Source organism: Dermacentor albipictus, chromosome 6 (assembly GCF_038994185.2).
Source record: "Dermacentor albipictus isolate Rhodes 1998 colony chromosome 6, USDA_Dalb.pri_finalv2, whole genome shotgun sequence".
In the NCBI taxonomy this organism is placed as follows: Eukaryota; Metazoa; Arthropoda; class Arachnida; order Ixodida; family Ixodidae; genus Dermacentor; species Dermacentor albipictus.
This window is the reverse complement of record NC_091826.1, coordinates 68,924,757-68,941,485: the sequence shown is the minus strand read 5'-3', so window position 1 is coordinate 68,941,485 and position 16,729 is coordinate 68,924,757. Positions and strand designations below refer to the sequence as shown.

Here is a 16,729-nt window from a genome sequence, read left to right as displayed (position 1 = left end):
CGGAGTGGTCAACTCTGCAAGTTTCCCGATGGTGAGCGACAGACATGCTAGTCTGCTCAAAAACTGAAGGCTGAAGTCCATTAGCGAAGACGTCCTTTATAGTGTTTGGAATACCCTCGCTCAAGAAAAGGAGAGAGAAAACACTCTCCACGCTGGCGGCTGCCGCTCGATACATGGAAGTGTTCAACTAATTTTCTAACCCCCACTGGCTCAGTAGAAGGAAAGGCACTGACATGCGCATACACGCACACACACGCACACAACGCTGGCATCTTCCCTGCCGAGGACAAAGAGAAATAACGAATGCACACACGAAGCTTAATCGTCCCACTTGCTGAAGGGAGACAACACTGTGGAGACTAAGCAGACATCAGGGTGTTGTGCAAGCCGTGGGTAAGAAGGCGAAAATGCCTGCACAAATGATAACGTCTTATTGCTATTGGGGCCTCCTAGGCGTTTTCCAACGGTTGCAGGCGGCTCGGCGTATCTAAAGGGTCCAGCCTTTCGCTGTTGCTTTGGTGGCGCGACACAAATCGTTGACCACACAGGCCAGTCATAACATCAGTTAGACTAGTTCTTGTGCACGCTCACGGACACTGAGCTTGAACGACGCCATGAATGCTCTGTCTTTTCAGTGCTATTAGAACTGTTCTTGTATTTTCTGTGTATACGAAGTCGATTATAAATCTCTTGTGCATTTTGCAACGTGGCCTTAAATATCCAAGCACTGAAACGCAGCCACATGATCAGAGTAAGCAGCATTCACTTGCATATCGTGAGTTGCCGGAATAAATTGAAAATATTGTGCTGCGACTATCATTACTGGGTCATGAAGCAACCAGAAATGACAGTACCATGCTTCACAATGCGACTTTCATTTCTCCCCTGGTGCGCTTGTACTTCCCTTTCCACTGTGTAGAGCTCCCAGAAAAGCTTTTCTCAGGACAGGGGACCATACTGTGCGCTCAACCAGGTGGCACCCATCACCACAACATTGCCCCAATCAGTCTCACCTTGTCATCTCTCGTCCTGTCCAGTGACGTTCTTCACATTTCAAGGATGAAGGTTTAGCACTGTGCTTCCGATGACTCTTTAGAGCTCTGGGACAGTGCTTCCGCTGCCAGGGATAATGCTACAGAACAGCGAGTCCACTGACGCAGGTACGCAATGTTTGAAGAGACAAAGATAAAACCTTGTGCAGGCTGTCCGACATGCATATACATCTTTTTCTGCGCCTCTTTCTAAGCAACAATGCTTTCACTGGTGAACAGGAAGGCAGCCTTTGTTTCTTTTTTTCATTATCGTTTCTCAGTTTTACAAGGCCATAAAAAAAATAAGGAAAACAGAAAAGATTGCGAACCCGCCCTGCAATTTTCTTGAATTATTGGAAACGAATATGTGCGAACAGAGGATGCCAAATGAAATGAACAGCCAGGTGCAACAACAAGTCACATCATTCAGGTGGTGCAGGCGGTTTGGGAGGCCCATAAAATGCCTTAATCATGGGATTTATTTGAGCGTGAACATGGTGAGAAGGCCGCTTCTGCCTTGCAGTGGTATAAAGACTGCTGCATGTCTGGAGGTTAAATGCTCATCATTCTATCATACATGGAAGTATTCCGACTATTTAGTGGAGACATGGGAAAGCCACTCAAGCCTACATTAGCAAAATGTGTGGTACTGATTACAGCGAACGCACTCCCTCCATGTTCATGCAACCGAATGTAAACATACTGAAAGCTGAGGTGTACCTGACGAGTGTAGCATTGTGATGCTTGCCAACAGCCCATAGGACAGGAAAGGCAAATCCCTGTGCACGCATAGTGAATTCGTCACTACTGTGCATGCTCATTTCGGCAAACTGGCATAACAGATGTATTGCGAGTGCAATATGTGACTGTAAAGCATGTGGCGCGTCTTCGTCACCATAGCTTGAGCTTGGTGAGAATCAAGTGGTTTGATAAATGTACAACAGAGTCAGCAATGGTGGGACAGTTCTTAGAAACTTCAAAGCATGCCCGTCTGGCTCTACAATGTAAAAAAAAAATTGGCTTTGATCCAAGAGCCAGATCTTTCTGACTGGGCAACATTCATGCACCAGCTTTGTCAGTTTTTTTATGCTCCCACTACTTGTGCTGAGGTTGTGAGAAAGGCCTGGAGAGAGTATACAATTAGAGAATCATGTACCTCTTACATTGTGGATGTCCTGGAATTGTGCTAACGCATGAACAACACCACGTCTCAAAATGATCGAATGCGACATATTAAAGGCACAAGCACTGTTACCTTATACGCCCTTGGTATGCAGAACCCCAGCACTTCTAAGGAACCGCTTTATTCGTGCCGAGCTAGAGCTATGGCGAGGAAGAAGCGACACACTACGTACGGATGAGGAAGATGAAGGAAAGCCACATTGCGCTCACAATATCGCTAACGTGGTAGTTTCCCAAAGGAAGCGGTCACACTACTGCGTATAAAGTGTATGCACAGGGATACTCATGTCTTCCCTGTCCAAGGGATTGGTGGCAAGCACCACAGAGCAGCACTGGTCAGGTGCATTCCAGTTAAATTCTTAAGAATTGAGAAAAGGCCGATTCCACACAAAGCAACGACCTGACACCCTTGCCAACAAATATGTTGAACTGGCATTGAGTTTCAGGTATTTGCGGCCACACATAGGTAAACCAATGGGCAAGGTTCTGACTGGTGTTGTAGAAGTCGCGGGGCGCTTTTTTCGTTGCGACGATAGATCGGATTCATTTACAAGTACTGCTCCAGGAGGGCACATGTAACCGGCAAACAGAGGCCTCAGGAGAGCATTAGACTGGAAGCAGGGCGGTGCCAAACTGGAAGCAGGTTATGTTGCCCCAACCCACGGACCACCCTGACTCCTGCTTTCTTGTCCGCGAAAGCGGACAGCTGATCTTAAAATGCGTCAGAAAATTCGGGAAGTACGACTTACACACAGCCTACGGGCATCATAGATATACTACTAGCACGCGCAGGCCTCGGCGAGCCCCAACCCATGGACCAGTCCGGGTTCTAGCTCTGGTGTCCCCGTTACCGATTTGGTGTCCTGGAGACGCCGCCAATAATATGAAATAGTGACACGTTGTTACTAGTAAAAAAACACGATTTAAGCCGCTAACGCTACGTTCAGCACTGCCGCGCCCAACAACTTCTGCAACACCTGTGAGAACTTCGCCAATCAATGGTTGTTCTTGGCAATACTTAGAACTTGTGAATTTTGTGTACCGTTCATGCTTAACTTTGTAGTGCACTGTGGCTTAATGAAGCACTACGCTTGCGTGTAGCATACGTACACATCTTACCTGATAGACGGTGAACGGGGTCTTGTACATATATCCGCTGAAGAAGAAAAGACTACACCTTCACATGTGTTAAAACACATGCCAAACTTGAAAAAACAAACGTACAATGAACCTCCACACGTTAAAATAGCAAAAGAATCACTTATAAGGCGAAAACTATTGAAAACTTCGCAAGCGCCACGGCAAGCGCAAATCCGCCATTGCTGCTGATATTGATGTTGATCAGGCTGTCCCCTTGCGATCGAGTCGGCAAGCGCGCGGAAGCGCGTTTCTTTATTCTATGGAAGCGCAATTGGCGCAATGTAGCCAAAATAAGTAAATAAAGAAAACTGTGCATCAACTCCAAATACACACACGCAAAAGAAAATAGTCGGGATTCTCTATAGCGATGTTTCCAACCCCTTGACTGATATTTCATACAGCTCGTTGCATTAATTAAAATACCTGCAGTGCATTGTTTTCATAACGCGCAAAAAAAAAAAATTCTGCGCTTAAGTTTACCCGCACAAACACGCGGCGCAAATTCGTAGAACGCCACCAGTGCAGCCCCCACCCTCCAAGAATATATATAAAAGACTAGTCAATAATAATAGCATATAATTATAACGTGAGCGTCGGTGCAATCAATGGAGAATTCATTTTATTTGTTATAGAAAATCAAATGCAATGCAGTAAACAATGGATAGAATTAAGCATACGGCTTCCTGGAGTCTAAAAAAAAATCTGCCTTGAAACTTGACATGGTGACGAGGCAAATTGTGGGTACACGATTGAAAATAATTGCTATAATGTGTTCGCGTATGAGTAAACTTCTCAAAAGGAGTTTCAAGTGTTTTCATGGTATGGCAAGCTTATATCTTGATTCATAAAGTTTTTTTTTATTCATATTGGTCAATTATGTTTAAAAAGAGAATTGCAAATCCCAATGGTTTTGTTTTTTACCGGGGGAACACAGAGTTGAGCCACTGTTTTGAAACAAACTTTTATTTAAAGGCAGTTACAAGTAACGCCAACAGCCTCACTCATGACAAAACAACTTTCACTTGCTGTGTCCAGACACTTGGTTCAAGTTGCATGTAATGCTTCATCTCCAAGCTTTGCGTGGTTTCTTAAAGGCATTGTGAAATCTACATGGTGTTTTTATTTTACACCTCCTCATCTCACAGCACAAGATCTGAAATGCGTGATTAAGAAGAATCAGGCCAGCACATATTCACAGAAACGAACTCTTCACAGTGCAGTTGACAAGTGCAAAAATTATAGCAGAAACTGTCAGTCACATGATATGAGCAAAACATAACCGTTCTTTTTGCGGGAAAGCCTCAGTCCCATGCCGACATTAACCCATATGGTGGTCATCACTGGCAATGTTTGAAAGATTTTCATAAATTAGAGACTGAATGTCTGGAGTATTTATCATAAGGGAAGTAGAAACTCGCACGTCTTCTAAACAGCACTTTGCAGTGCAAAATGTATGCTCGCTATTGATAGTAATAAATAGTATGACTGTTACAACTGTTAAACAAGACAAAAGCTCACAGGAATATGAAGGCTTGAAGTGATAAACAGTGTTTGGAGGGGGAATGTAGCTGTAATGAACCTTTTGACAAAGATTTGTCTTCGTCAGTGCTGCAATTAAGTTCTGCACAGCAATCTTTATGCACGCTTAGCTCACTTTCCCACACCATCAATGTAGGATAAAGAGGAGAATAAGATAGTGCGTAGAATGAAGTTGAAGTGTAGAAAAGAAATGGGGAGACAGTGAAAGAGAAGGTAGGAGCATTGTTGGAGATTATTCTTCCAAGGTTGCTCTTCCAAAAGAAAAAAAGAAAAATATTAAATGTGTAAGGAAGCATTGCCAATTATTATTCTGCCACCATAAGCACCATAAAGGATGCAATATAAAACTGATCTGATATGTAGAGTGGCCTAAAGCTTTCTGCATAGTCTTTACTATCATTATGACACTGTCTGCTGCAGCCAAATATGCAGAAGTTTTCATTGAGTGCTCATGACCAGAGCAACTTATCCAGACTGCACACAACACCACTGCATATACCCTCTATTTTGGTAATCTGAAAAATAAAAGTTCATTCAAATGGGAATAAAGAACATCACATGGAACACAACATCTAGATAGAATTATGAGGCATGCCACAGTGCGGGACTCAGTATTATTTTGACCACCTTGGGTTCTGTGATGTGCACTTGAATTCAACTACATGCTTTTTTTTTTTTTTCATTTCACCACCACTGAAGTGCAGCCACCTTTGCTGGGATTGAACCCGCAGGCTTGAGCTCAGCAGTGCAACATCATGACTACTGCACTACTGAGTGTTTACACAAATTTATAAGTAGCAAAACACATTGGAGGCTTTTGCACACTGAAACACTACACACCGTCCAATGCGCTTCCTTACATCTATGTACAGACATACTTACCAGCGGCTCATATGACAAGCATGGAGGCGTGCTCGAACACACTACTATCCAACAGCTGCCACATACCAGAGATAACCACTGGGTCTGTACCTATTTTCACAGAACACTTAGCAGCAGCTCATACAAGCATGGAGGCATCTCTCGTGCTCTAACACACATACCATCCAGCTGTGACATATGGCTGCACACCACAGACAAAAACAGACGGGCTAATCATCAGAGACCACATGTCATGATTTGTTTATATGCGAGCCCTCAACCTGCTTCTATAAGGCATGACAGCACAGCACTACTGCACCACTTCTCTCTTCCTAACTGCACTGGAGGCTTGTTACCAGTAATCGTGCCCTGCTGACGTGGTTATCTCTTCAGTTTCTATGTTGCTGTCCCTAAGCTGTTATTTAAGGACTTCCTTTCGAGCTTCAGTGGGCCTTGAAAGGCTAGATGATGGCTGCGACAATCTAGGGGTTTTTGTAGAGTGAAATCTTAACAGGTGCACAACTTTTTTGTTGGCTGGTTCATTTGAATGGTCTGGCATCTTTCTTTTTGGGTCACTTTCACTTTCCACAAGCATGAAAACTGGCTCAAACAAATTGTTTGCCTTCTCAGCCACACCCTCAGAGACTTCACCATCTGATATTGCCTGTCTGACTGAGTCCATTTTTGCTCTTAAGAGTGTTGAGCTTGACACTGCTTTGGCTGCTTCCAGCTTTGTTATACTCTGTACAATGTGCAATGCCCGACTTGCCTCACATGCTTCTTTGGGTGAGCTCTCATGGGCCTTGTTGCTGCTAGTTGGATTAGCGATGACCACACAGTGACTGTGCTTGCACACACACTGCGCATTCCTTGCACCTCAAAGGACAGCAAGCACCATCTTTCACTTTTGACACTTTATATGAGAGCCCTTTAATAGACTGAAATGGCACAGTCCATATGCCATATTCATTTATTTTGGCACAAGCTGCCATTTCACTGCCAGACCTGTGGTTCTTCTGAATTGTTCTCAGCTCCTTACCCTTTGCCCCTTTCATCATCTGGCTAGCCCTTTTCATTAAAAAATGATTTGTCAAGTCCATGAGGGCAGAAATTAGTTTGTCACCATGCTTATTCTGTTTTCTCTCCAGCATAGTATGCTTTAACGTCCTGTGCTTGCTCTCAAGGTGCATGTTAGTGTTGACAGCTGCTCTAGTCCTAAAGCGATAGGCCCACTCTTGCGGCCTAACTGCATAGTGGTCTTTGAAGTACTTGAGGAAGTCCCTCAGTTTTTCTTCCTCACTAGAAAGGAATTGCTTAAAATAATCTTCAAATGCCTTTTCCGCGAGGAACTCTAAGAGTAGCCACACACTATGGTAAACATGTGGCCTTAGCTGTTTCTCTACACACTCGAGTGTCTTCTTACGCCAGTTGTTATCCACATGCCAGGCACAGAGAAGTTTCTGTTTTGCGGCACCTATGACCCTGGACCATGCTTTGTAGAATTGCGAGGCATCATCAGATATCAATGTCTTAGCGGCCACTTTTTGGGCCATGGCCGACTCCAGAGATTTGAAGAATGCTGTCAAAGTTTGCTCGTTCATCTGGTTGCAGATGAAATAAGCTATAGCTACACCTGATCCTTTTTTATCTAGCACCAGAAGAGTGGTCAGCTCAAACTGGTACTCTGTAGTTCCATGTGTGGAGTCAAGACACAGAGTCCCTGCAGGGCCCAATTTTTCTAGTAGCTCCTTCTGAGGCTCTGTCATCAGAACAAGAGCAAAGTCTGCTGAAGAAAATGTACCACTTGGGTCCACTGCACCTTGTGCCTTGTACAGGCGGACAAGTGTTTCACCTTTTTCTTTCATTACAAGCACCCACGTGTCTACACTGACAGCGTCATTAGTGTGACAACGTTCAGGAGCAGCAATGTTAAACTGCTGTTTGATGTTATGCAGGGTTGAGCACTCTGCCAAGTGCACTGGCCTCAGCTTGGATGCCACAGATGTTCTTATTCGCTTTAGTATGGTTTTTATGGGCACACCCCTTTCTAGGTTATCTGCTACACTGGCCTTTTCCTTGTCACTCATTCTCAAGTGCTGAATTTCTGGTTTATGACCATAATGGTTTCTTTGATACCCGACTTTTATGGTGGTGCCTTCAGGTGTCGGACTCTGAGTGTTGTCCATTGTGACGGTAATAAATGAAAGACATATCTTACCAGACCTACAGCTCCCCTGACTTTTCTCCCGACGGTCACTATGACCTTCCTTTTTCCTTGCCTCGCCTGATCTATTACAGTAATAGTGGATCCTTGTCTCTCCACTGGCCAGCTTTTTGGAGTCCCTGGGCAAAATGAACCAGCAGTTTTTGCTACCCTCTTCTTCTGCTTTCCATTCATGAAATTCTGTAATAAAAGCACAAAATAGCATTAGATGGTGACAAGTACTTTGTGGAGAGAGATGCAAACAAAAATAATCACTTTGAAGGCTTTGTACACGGGTAATGTAGCATTTATTTTACTCCCTCACCTTCAACTCGACTGTGTCATGAGGTCACCCTTGATATTGCTCAAATTTCTGTTAAAATTGAATTTCAAATATGCAATGCGCCATAACTTCAAAAAATGTATCATATTAGTTTTGTTTTAATAAGAAACAAATATGAAACTTAAGCATGATCTATGCTCACTCCTTCCTTAACTACATTCACAGCAATGCTGTTACGATAAGACAAAGACGAACTGAGAGCACGTGGTGCAAGCTACGTCCCAGAGCAGTGTGAATCCCTTCTCTCAGTTTCTTCTTGAAAAGCTCCTTCTTTTCAAGAAGAGCTTGATTTTTTTTACTGTAGATAGGGGCTTGGCGAGGGAGTGTTCCATCGTCACGCGGTTATGATCTGGCTTGGGCATGCGCCTGGTTCGAGGAGGCAGCATTATGTGTGATTTCAATAAACCAGTTGCTAGTCTGCGTTCGTCCCGTCTTCTTCGACATTGGTGTCTTTTGCCAAGCGCAGTTTAAGTTCACAAAAAGATGTCTTACCAAGTAGCCTCCTAACACACTCTTCTTAAAGAAAAAACGATTGCGCGTGCGTCAAATTTGGCTCTATTTTATGAAATCTACAACCAGAGTCCTTCAATTGAAGGACTGTGGTACTACTAAAGAATTTTCCCAAAGTACGCCGGGAGAGCAAGCCGCTGACAGCCGCAATTGCAAGTGTGGTCCTGGACATACGTCGTCTGCATTCGGACCTATTGCGGCCTGCACTGAGGCGAAGACTGCACCACACACGCAAGTAGCGCAGAGCAACGTACGTCAGAACGCAGAGCAAATCCCTCCTCTCGTTCAAGAAAAAAAAAAAAAAAGAAGGGGGGGGGGGGGTGCGCGAGCGTCACATTTCGCTCTATTCTATGAAATGTACTAATAAAGAGTTTGCCAACAATACGCTGGGAAACCAGCCGGCGACATCCGCAAATTCAAGTATGGTCCCGGTTCTGCGTCTCTGCCGCATTGCAACGTGATTGAGGCGAAGACTAGGCCACGCACGCATGTGGCACAGAGCAACGTCAGAACGCAGAACAGCTTACTCCTGTCGCTTAAAAAAAAGAAAAAAAGATGTACAAACGTCAAATTTCACTCCACTTGCTGTGCAGGAAAGCAGACCATGCCAAACGTACGTCATGTAGCGCATCGCTGGGAGCGCGCACACATGACCATACAAAACAAACAAATTATATTTAACGAGGATACAAAGTTCAACATACCCCAACGAAATAAATTGGGCACCTGCGCAAAAGCTGCTCTTCGCGAAACAGATGCAGAAAGAAAAAACAAAGGCCCGCAAGGTATAAACAACTAGCTGCTTTTGGAGGCACACTGCGCACAAGAAATTTAAAAAAGTCCGACATATAATATTGCGTTTAAACGTCATTTGCTCACGATGACTGAGAATAAACTTAATAAAACTGTTCCTCACCCTTATTGTTCCGGAACACAGGTGCACGTAGTCAGCCTCGAAGTTGTGCGCAGTGATCTGGTGCACCGAATACTTCTCCATTGTAAGCAGGGAAGTCCCACATACGTCGTATTTCATCAATTTCTTGACACCCACGGCCATTCTGTGAACGTTCCTGATGTGTTGCAGCATGTTCTTCCCCTGTATGAGTAGTTTGCTGCAAAATTCGCAGCGACGATCGTCATCGCCGATGGCAGCTCGATCACATACGTGCGCCATTCCGAAGCGGAGAGGCGGCATTTGGATGCACGTGGTTTTGCGGCATTGCACGCACTAGGGTTAAATACAGGGAAGAAACCTCCCCAATCACGTGACACACTAGGTAGTCAGTGGCCCCATAGGGACAATTGGAAACCAACTTAGGGAACCAACATCCGGGAACGCAGGGTCACGTGGATGCTGCCTTCTATTGTTCACCGGCCTCAGCCGGCCTGCGGGGAAACGCATGTCATGCGTGGAGCAAAGGGAAGAAGTAATGCTCATGCGAAGCCTATCGCAGACCTTGTGTTTTCAGCACTGAAACGCTGCCGCAAACTCGGGCAGCGCATTGACGGGCACGTTGCAGCGTTTGCTTGCATCTCCGTACAGCGCGTCCACGTGGTTGCCGCTGGAGCACAGAGCGTAGCAAGAAGCCACGAAAAAGAGCCTGTCTTGCGCGAGGCTCGACTCTTTGGCGTACGCACTGCTTGTGTTTCGAGCAATGCCAAGCCTGTAGGCAGCCAGGCTGGCCAGGAGAGCCTTCAAGTCCACGTAGTTTGGCATCCACTCCTGTGGCGCAGTGGAAGTGTCGCTGGTGTGCCGGATGTTATCATTGCGTATATCTTGCTTGGGAAGGGTGTTCACGTTGACGAGACGATCGTGGTACAGGCCCCTGAGCACTTCGTCAGCGAGCAGGCGTCCGGCGCCGCCGTAGTTAACGGCCGCCGGAAAGTCTGAATGGAACAGCGGGAACACAAAGTAGTTTTCGGCGACGGTGAGCGCGCCGTGAAAGCTCCATCGGTGGCGAAGAAAGGAACCCGGCTTGAGAACATTCGTGACGTCTTGCTCCAGCAGGCGCCAGCGCCCGTTCATCAGGTTCAACCAGTCGACGAAGAAGCGAGCTCCGCGCGACGGTTCTGGCAGAACGCTTGCCAGGAAGCTCTGGTTGTTCCACGGCACAATGGCGCCCGGGGCCCAAAGCTGGAGCAAGGCCTCCTTGTGGCGCACCACCGCGTCATCGAGAACGTCCCGCACGTCCCGAACGACATCCTCGGCGCCTCGGTGCTTCGGGAACAAACTGAGCCACCCGATGCCCACCGCGCTTTCGACCTGAATCAGGCAGCGTCGCCGATGCGCCGACGGAGGCAAGCCACCAAGCTCCAGCGTGGCATCCGCGATCTCCCGGCTAGCCATCCAGCCCAACTCGTGGGCAACGCGAAGGCCTAGGCTCAGCGTGAGCGCCTCACGCGTATCGGAGTCGAGTCCCAGTAGGTAGACGACGGACCGAAGCAGGCCGGCGTTTTCCACTTGCACGATGTCCCGCGCCGAAAAGCGGCGTGCCCAGATGAAGTACTCGTTCAACAGGAGCAGCAGCCGTCCAGCAGCAATGCCCGGAGTCGCCGTGTCTGTGAGGTTGCGGATTGACATGCGCAGAATCCTCGAGTCCGGCTCGGCCATCGCGGGGCCCAGCACCTGAAGTGTCAGCCGGTCCATTGCCTCTATTTTGGCGATGACATCGTCTTCGACCGCTTCGGAAGCATCGAATAGCCGTAACATGGCTCGCACGTAGCGCCGGTACCGGAACGACGCTGCCGTCTTCGCTGGCTGACCGGCGAACGCCCGCGTGGTGGCAATCCAGGCATGAAAGGCAGCGCTGTGGCCAATCTTTAGCACGGGCTCCCCGGTCCCTCCGCGAAGAGGAGCCAGTTCGAAGCTCACGTGGAACCACAGATGCACGTTCCAGTTGCCAGACAGATCGAGCAGAATCTCTAGGAGATCCCAGCGAGACGTCTTAGGCCACGGGAGATGGCGCGCGGCCATGAACCTTTTGAGGTCGGGCAAGCTGCTCTGCGAAAGCTCCATGCACGACTTGGCGAGGCCGGCCACCTTCTTCTCGACGCTCAGCGCCGACGGCGCTGCGAAATACTGGCTGCCGCCGTGTTCGGTGCTCCACTCGATGGCTTTAAGCGCGCGACCGTACATCGCATCTTCCGCGGCATCCACGACGGACAGCAGGTGGTGTTGGCGTGTCCACCCGTCGCAGACGAAGCGGTAGAAATTGCGGCACGGGTCTTGAGATCGATTAATCGAAAGCTCTATAGTGGCCATATACTTGTGGCATGCCGTTTCATGGCAGCCAGAAAAAAGTGGTAGATCCGCGTCTTCTGCGTGCGACGTCCGGGGGCTTGCGCGGAGAAGGCCCTGGTCCTTGACGCGAATCCACAGCATCGATCCCAGGTAAAGGAGAAAGGCGATGGAAGAAATGACGGCCACAGCCTCCAGGATGATCACGTGCCTGGGGTTCATGCGCCAGTTTGCTCGAATGACGACTACATTAGGCCCGGCGTGTTCCTGCGGGTGAGAAATGCAAAGTGAAAAGCTTGTACCTTGTTGATTGCAGCCGTGAACCTCTGACAAAGCGTCTAGATTACTGCTTTACTATATCAATCTAGTTCTGAGTTACAATTTCGAACAGTGCGCTGAAATGCTGTCTGTCGCTATAAGAACACGTACCGTCCTAAGAAATACAAGCAGATTGCAATAGCAGGTTAGACGCACCTGCAGCCTGATTATGGTTCTGGCTACACTTCGGCTTCAGGTTCCCAAGCTAAAATGAAAGCACCAGTTTCAGTGCAAACGCGTTGAGATAAGCGTTTTCCGGAAAGGCCGTAAAGGCGTTGAGAAAACCCATGCTGTACTCACAAACATGGCGTTAAGCTCGTCGTTGGCACGCGGCGACGCGAGAGTAGTTCGATCCTGTTTAACAACATCCGCATTAACCCTATTCTACGATAGTGTCCCCGTAGGTGCTACATGGCTATAACAGGATCACTGTGTTACGGATGCAGATTGCGTCTACGGACACATCAACTTCTCAATGACATGAATCAGAATGTATAGCCATATGGAAGCGTAGTTTAAACTTTCAAAAATTAGGACAACCCGGACTGGAGAAAAAGTACAACTTTGCTTTTATGTATAATTAAAAAATTTCAGTGTAATGCGCCACGAACTGCTTTTACAAACCTGTCTCTACGCAAGAGAGTTCCCGTCATGCCACATGTTGTCATAGAGTGCATGCTTTTTCGATAGGCGTAATCACCCAGCGTGTTTCCTGCCTGCTAACTCAACGTCTTGGCATTGACCTAATGCCAAGAAGTGCGACTCTCGTTTGAAGTTTGTGCTCAGAACCATAACGTGTGAGTTCTCAGCGAGTTCGTAATGTCTCGACAAACGCCCTCTCAGGCATAGCCAAAGTGGAACTAGTGTGGCCGAGACGAGTTAAAGCACGCTGAGTAAGCACGACTGAAACATACCGATCTATTACTTCTGACTGATGTTTTGATGTGGTTTGAAGATGCCTTGTATACACCCACCTATCAAAAAACGTTGGCCACCTTTTCTGGGCGATTCTGATTAGGTTCGGCCCTGTTTTCAGTTTCACGCATAGCACCTAATTTGTAAATCAAGAGTGCGATGTATGTGCAAGACTGAGATAGATACATGAAGCCGACGTGTGGCGGCACGTCAACCGACTCCCCTTCTTTTCAGTCTGCACCTACAGCAAGTCGGCCACCCCGATTTTGGGACAAGGTTCGCTTGCGTTAAGGCTGTTGGCTGGTGAACCCTAATCCCGCCACCCAGTCCATGTAACGCTAGAGCAGGATAACGAGAATTAATGTTGGGGTGCGTTGAATGGGACCGCCTGTAGCAGTTTGACTCTGGCATATGGAATATGCATCTAAACATGTATGCCACAGGACTGATGGTTCGGGAGTTGGGGACACTTGGCTGCAGCGTCAGATGTCCTTGCTACACATTAACACCCACGTAGGATGGTATCTTCCCCTCTCCCAGTCCTCCTGTGCAAGGCACAAAGTTGCTGTCAGACTCACGAGAATTGGGTTCCTGTAAGCACGACAGGTGGAGAGTCGGCTTCAACTCGCCTGTTCAGCACCTGTCGGGTTCCTGCAAGTTAGCTTACAGATAGTATACGAGAAAACAAGGACCACACGTGAGAGAAGTGCTCCCACAGTCCTTATGAAGACTGTGGGAACACTTCGCTCACGTGTGGTCCTTGGTTTCTATTAACGCCATAGCGTTATAGACATACCGGTTCTTGTCCACCTCTTGTGGCTGGGCACTTGCACACGACTAGAATTGCATGAACTTCGCTAGCTTCTTTTAATTGAACCCGACGCGAGTTGGTAGAGTCAGAAGTCACCCCGTGCACCCTTCGCAGTCCGGCTGACAGGCCAGTCCGACGCTGTATACCTGGGACTGACCTGCTATAGTGTTCGCGTGAACCCGAGTACCGGATCTCGTCTCGAGAAGCCGACTTGGCTTGAATTTATTGGCGTTACGTAAACGTATCCGCCTGCACGACCCGAGACAAGTCAACCCGCCTGCTACTGCTAAGCCTACTCGACCTGACACGCTGTGGTATATTGCGTTCGCACCCGCTGCGCAGCAATCGCACATCTGCGCGTGCGCCAGCTCTCGTCTGTTTCCGATTGCTCACCTGTGCTGCCGGAGCCGGATCCGGCAACGCGCAGGCAGACGTCGCTGAAGAATCGAGCGCGGTGTCTGCGCCATCGCCGTGGGCGGCTGCATCTGCCGCCTGCCGCGCCTCCGCCTGCATCTGGCGCACCTGAAGGAGTTCGTGCAACCCGAGGCGCTGGAAGCCCGGTCGTCTCGTCGGACCCGTGATGAGCCTCGAACCTCCTAACGCGTTCCGCTCCGAATCCGAGGAGCTCGAGCTGCTGCTGCCGCTGTCAAAAGTGGTCGCCCCAGCGTCGCCCATCGCTTCGTTCTTGAACTCAACCCTGCCTCCGGCACACCTGAACGTCGCCCTGCGTGTGAATGCCGTCCCTGACTGTCAGCAAGAGCGAGACAAGCCTGCAAGCGTCCAGCTGCTCTTGCTCTGTCGTTCCGCTCGTGAGGCACCCGCCGCAGCTGCTGCTAATTCTAAGCCCGCGTGAAGAACACGTACTCACGATGGGGATTGCCTACACCATAAGGTCAAAACGACGACGACGAAGAAGTAAGTCAGGCAAGAAATGCAGATAATCGATGTTCATCATCATTATCATCATCATCAGCCAATTTTGTGTCCACTGCAGGACGAAGGCCTCTCCCTACGAACTCCACTTACCCATGTCCTGCGCCAACCGTATCCAACGAGCGCCCTCGAATTTCCTCCTTTTATCGCCCCACGTAGTCTTCTTCCATCCTCGACTGCGCTTCCTTTCTGTTGCCAACCATTCTGTAACACCAATGGTCCACCGGTTATCTAACCTATGCATTACATGACCTGCCTAGCTCCCTTTTTTTAATCTTAATGTCAATTAAAATATCAGCTATACCCGTTTCCTCTCTGATCCGAACTGCCCTTTTTCTGTTTCTTAACGCTATGCATAGCATTCTTCATTGCATCGCTCTTTCCGCGGTCCCTAATTTGTTCTCAAGCTTCCTTTTCAGTCTCCAAGTTCCTACTCCATATGTCGGCACCGGTAAAATGCGCTGATTGCACATGTTCCTTTTGAATGATAATGGTAAGCTTCCACTCAGGAGCTGACAATATCCACCGTATACGTTCCAACGGGTTTTAATTGTTCAGTGAATATCCTTCTCATGGTCAGGGTTTCCTGTGGTAAATTGACCTAGGTAAATAGTACTCCTTCACCGACTCTAGACGCTGAGTGGCGATCCTGAACTCTTGTTCCCTTGCCCGACTAGTCATAATTATCTTTGTCCTCTGCATATGAATCTTCAACCCCACTTTTACACTCTCTCTGTTAAAGTCCTGCATGATTTGTTGTAACTCGTCTCCAGTGTTGCTGAACCGCACAATGTCATCTTGCAAACCGAAAGCTGATGAGATATTCGCCGTTTATCATTACTCCAAATCCTTTCAGTTTTGTAGCTTGAATACTTCTTCCAAGCACGCAGTGAATAGCACTGGAGAGATTGTGTCTCCTTGCCTGACCCTTTTCTTTATAGGCATCTTCCTACTTTTCTTGTGTGGAATTAAGGAAGCTGTGGAATCTCTGTAGAAATCTTAAAAGATATTTACGTAAGCGGCCTCTACTCCTTGATTACGTAAAGCCTCTATTACTGCTAGTATCTCTACTGAATCAAATGCCTTTTCGTAATCTATGAAAGCCACATAGAGAGGCTGACGGTGCTCTGTGGATTTCTCGATTACCTGATTGATGACACGGATGTGATCTATTGCAGAGTATTCCTTCCTGAAGCCGGCCTGTTCCCGTGGTTGACTAAACTCCAGTGTGGCCCCTATTCTATAGGAGATTTATCTTCAGTATTTTACATAATGCTGGAAGTAAGCTAATAGGCCTATATTTTTTCAATTCTTTAACGTCTCCCTTTTTGTGAATTAGTGTAATGTTTGCAATTTTCTGTTTTCTGGAACCCTTGAAGTCGATAGACACTTCTCATAGAAAGCCGCCAGTTTTTCAATCATTATGTCTTCTCAATCTTTGAGCAAACTGAATGTTACTCCATCTGCTCCTGCTGCTTTACCCGTTTCACATCTTGCAACACCCTTCAAACCTCATCGCTAGTTCTAGAAGGAGTCTCCAAAACCTGTTGATTACTGCTTCGAATGGCGGTATCGTGGCTTCTCTGTGTATTGTACAGGTCAGTATTCAATTCTTCGGTGGTTTCTGATGGTCTAATTTTTTAGTAAATTGCAGGCCAAGTACACGTAGTTTGTTGAGCGTCACAAAGACACGAGATTCCGTCCG

The 16,729-nt window shown here is 47.5% G+C and overlaps 2 protein-coding genes across 2 annotated transcripts; both read right to left on the bottom strand.

Moving 5' to 3' along the window:
* Positions 1-4,351: 4,351 nt before the first annotated feature.
* Positions 4,352-10,006, bottom strand: LOC139061160 (uncharacterized). Its single transcript, XM_070540790.1, has 2 exons — positions 9,726-10,006; positions 4,352-8,157 (listed from the first exon to the last, which is right to left on the bottom strand). Exon 2 carries the CDS (start codon positions 7,937-7,939, stop codon positions 6,575-6,577), a length of 1,365 nt encoding a protein of 454 aa, XP_070396891.1. The 5' UTR covers positions 7,940-8,157; positions 9,726-10,006; the 3' UTR covers positions 4,352-6,574.
* Positions 10,007-10,204: 198 nt separating this feature from the next.
* LOC139061165 (endothelin-converting enzyme-like 1) lies at positions 10,205-14,879 on the bottom strand. Its single transcript, XM_070540796.1, has 2 exons — positions 14,485-14,879; positions 10,205-12,314 (listed from the first exon to the last, which is right to left on the bottom strand). The coding sequence occupies exons 1-2, from the start codon at positions 14,764-14,766 to the stop codon at positions 10,275-10,277; spliced, it is 2,322 nt and encodes a 773-aa protein (XP_070396897.1). The 5' UTR covers positions 14,767-14,879; the 3' UTR covers positions 10,205-10,274.
* Between the last annotated feature and the right edge of the window lie 1,850 nt (positions 14,880-16,729).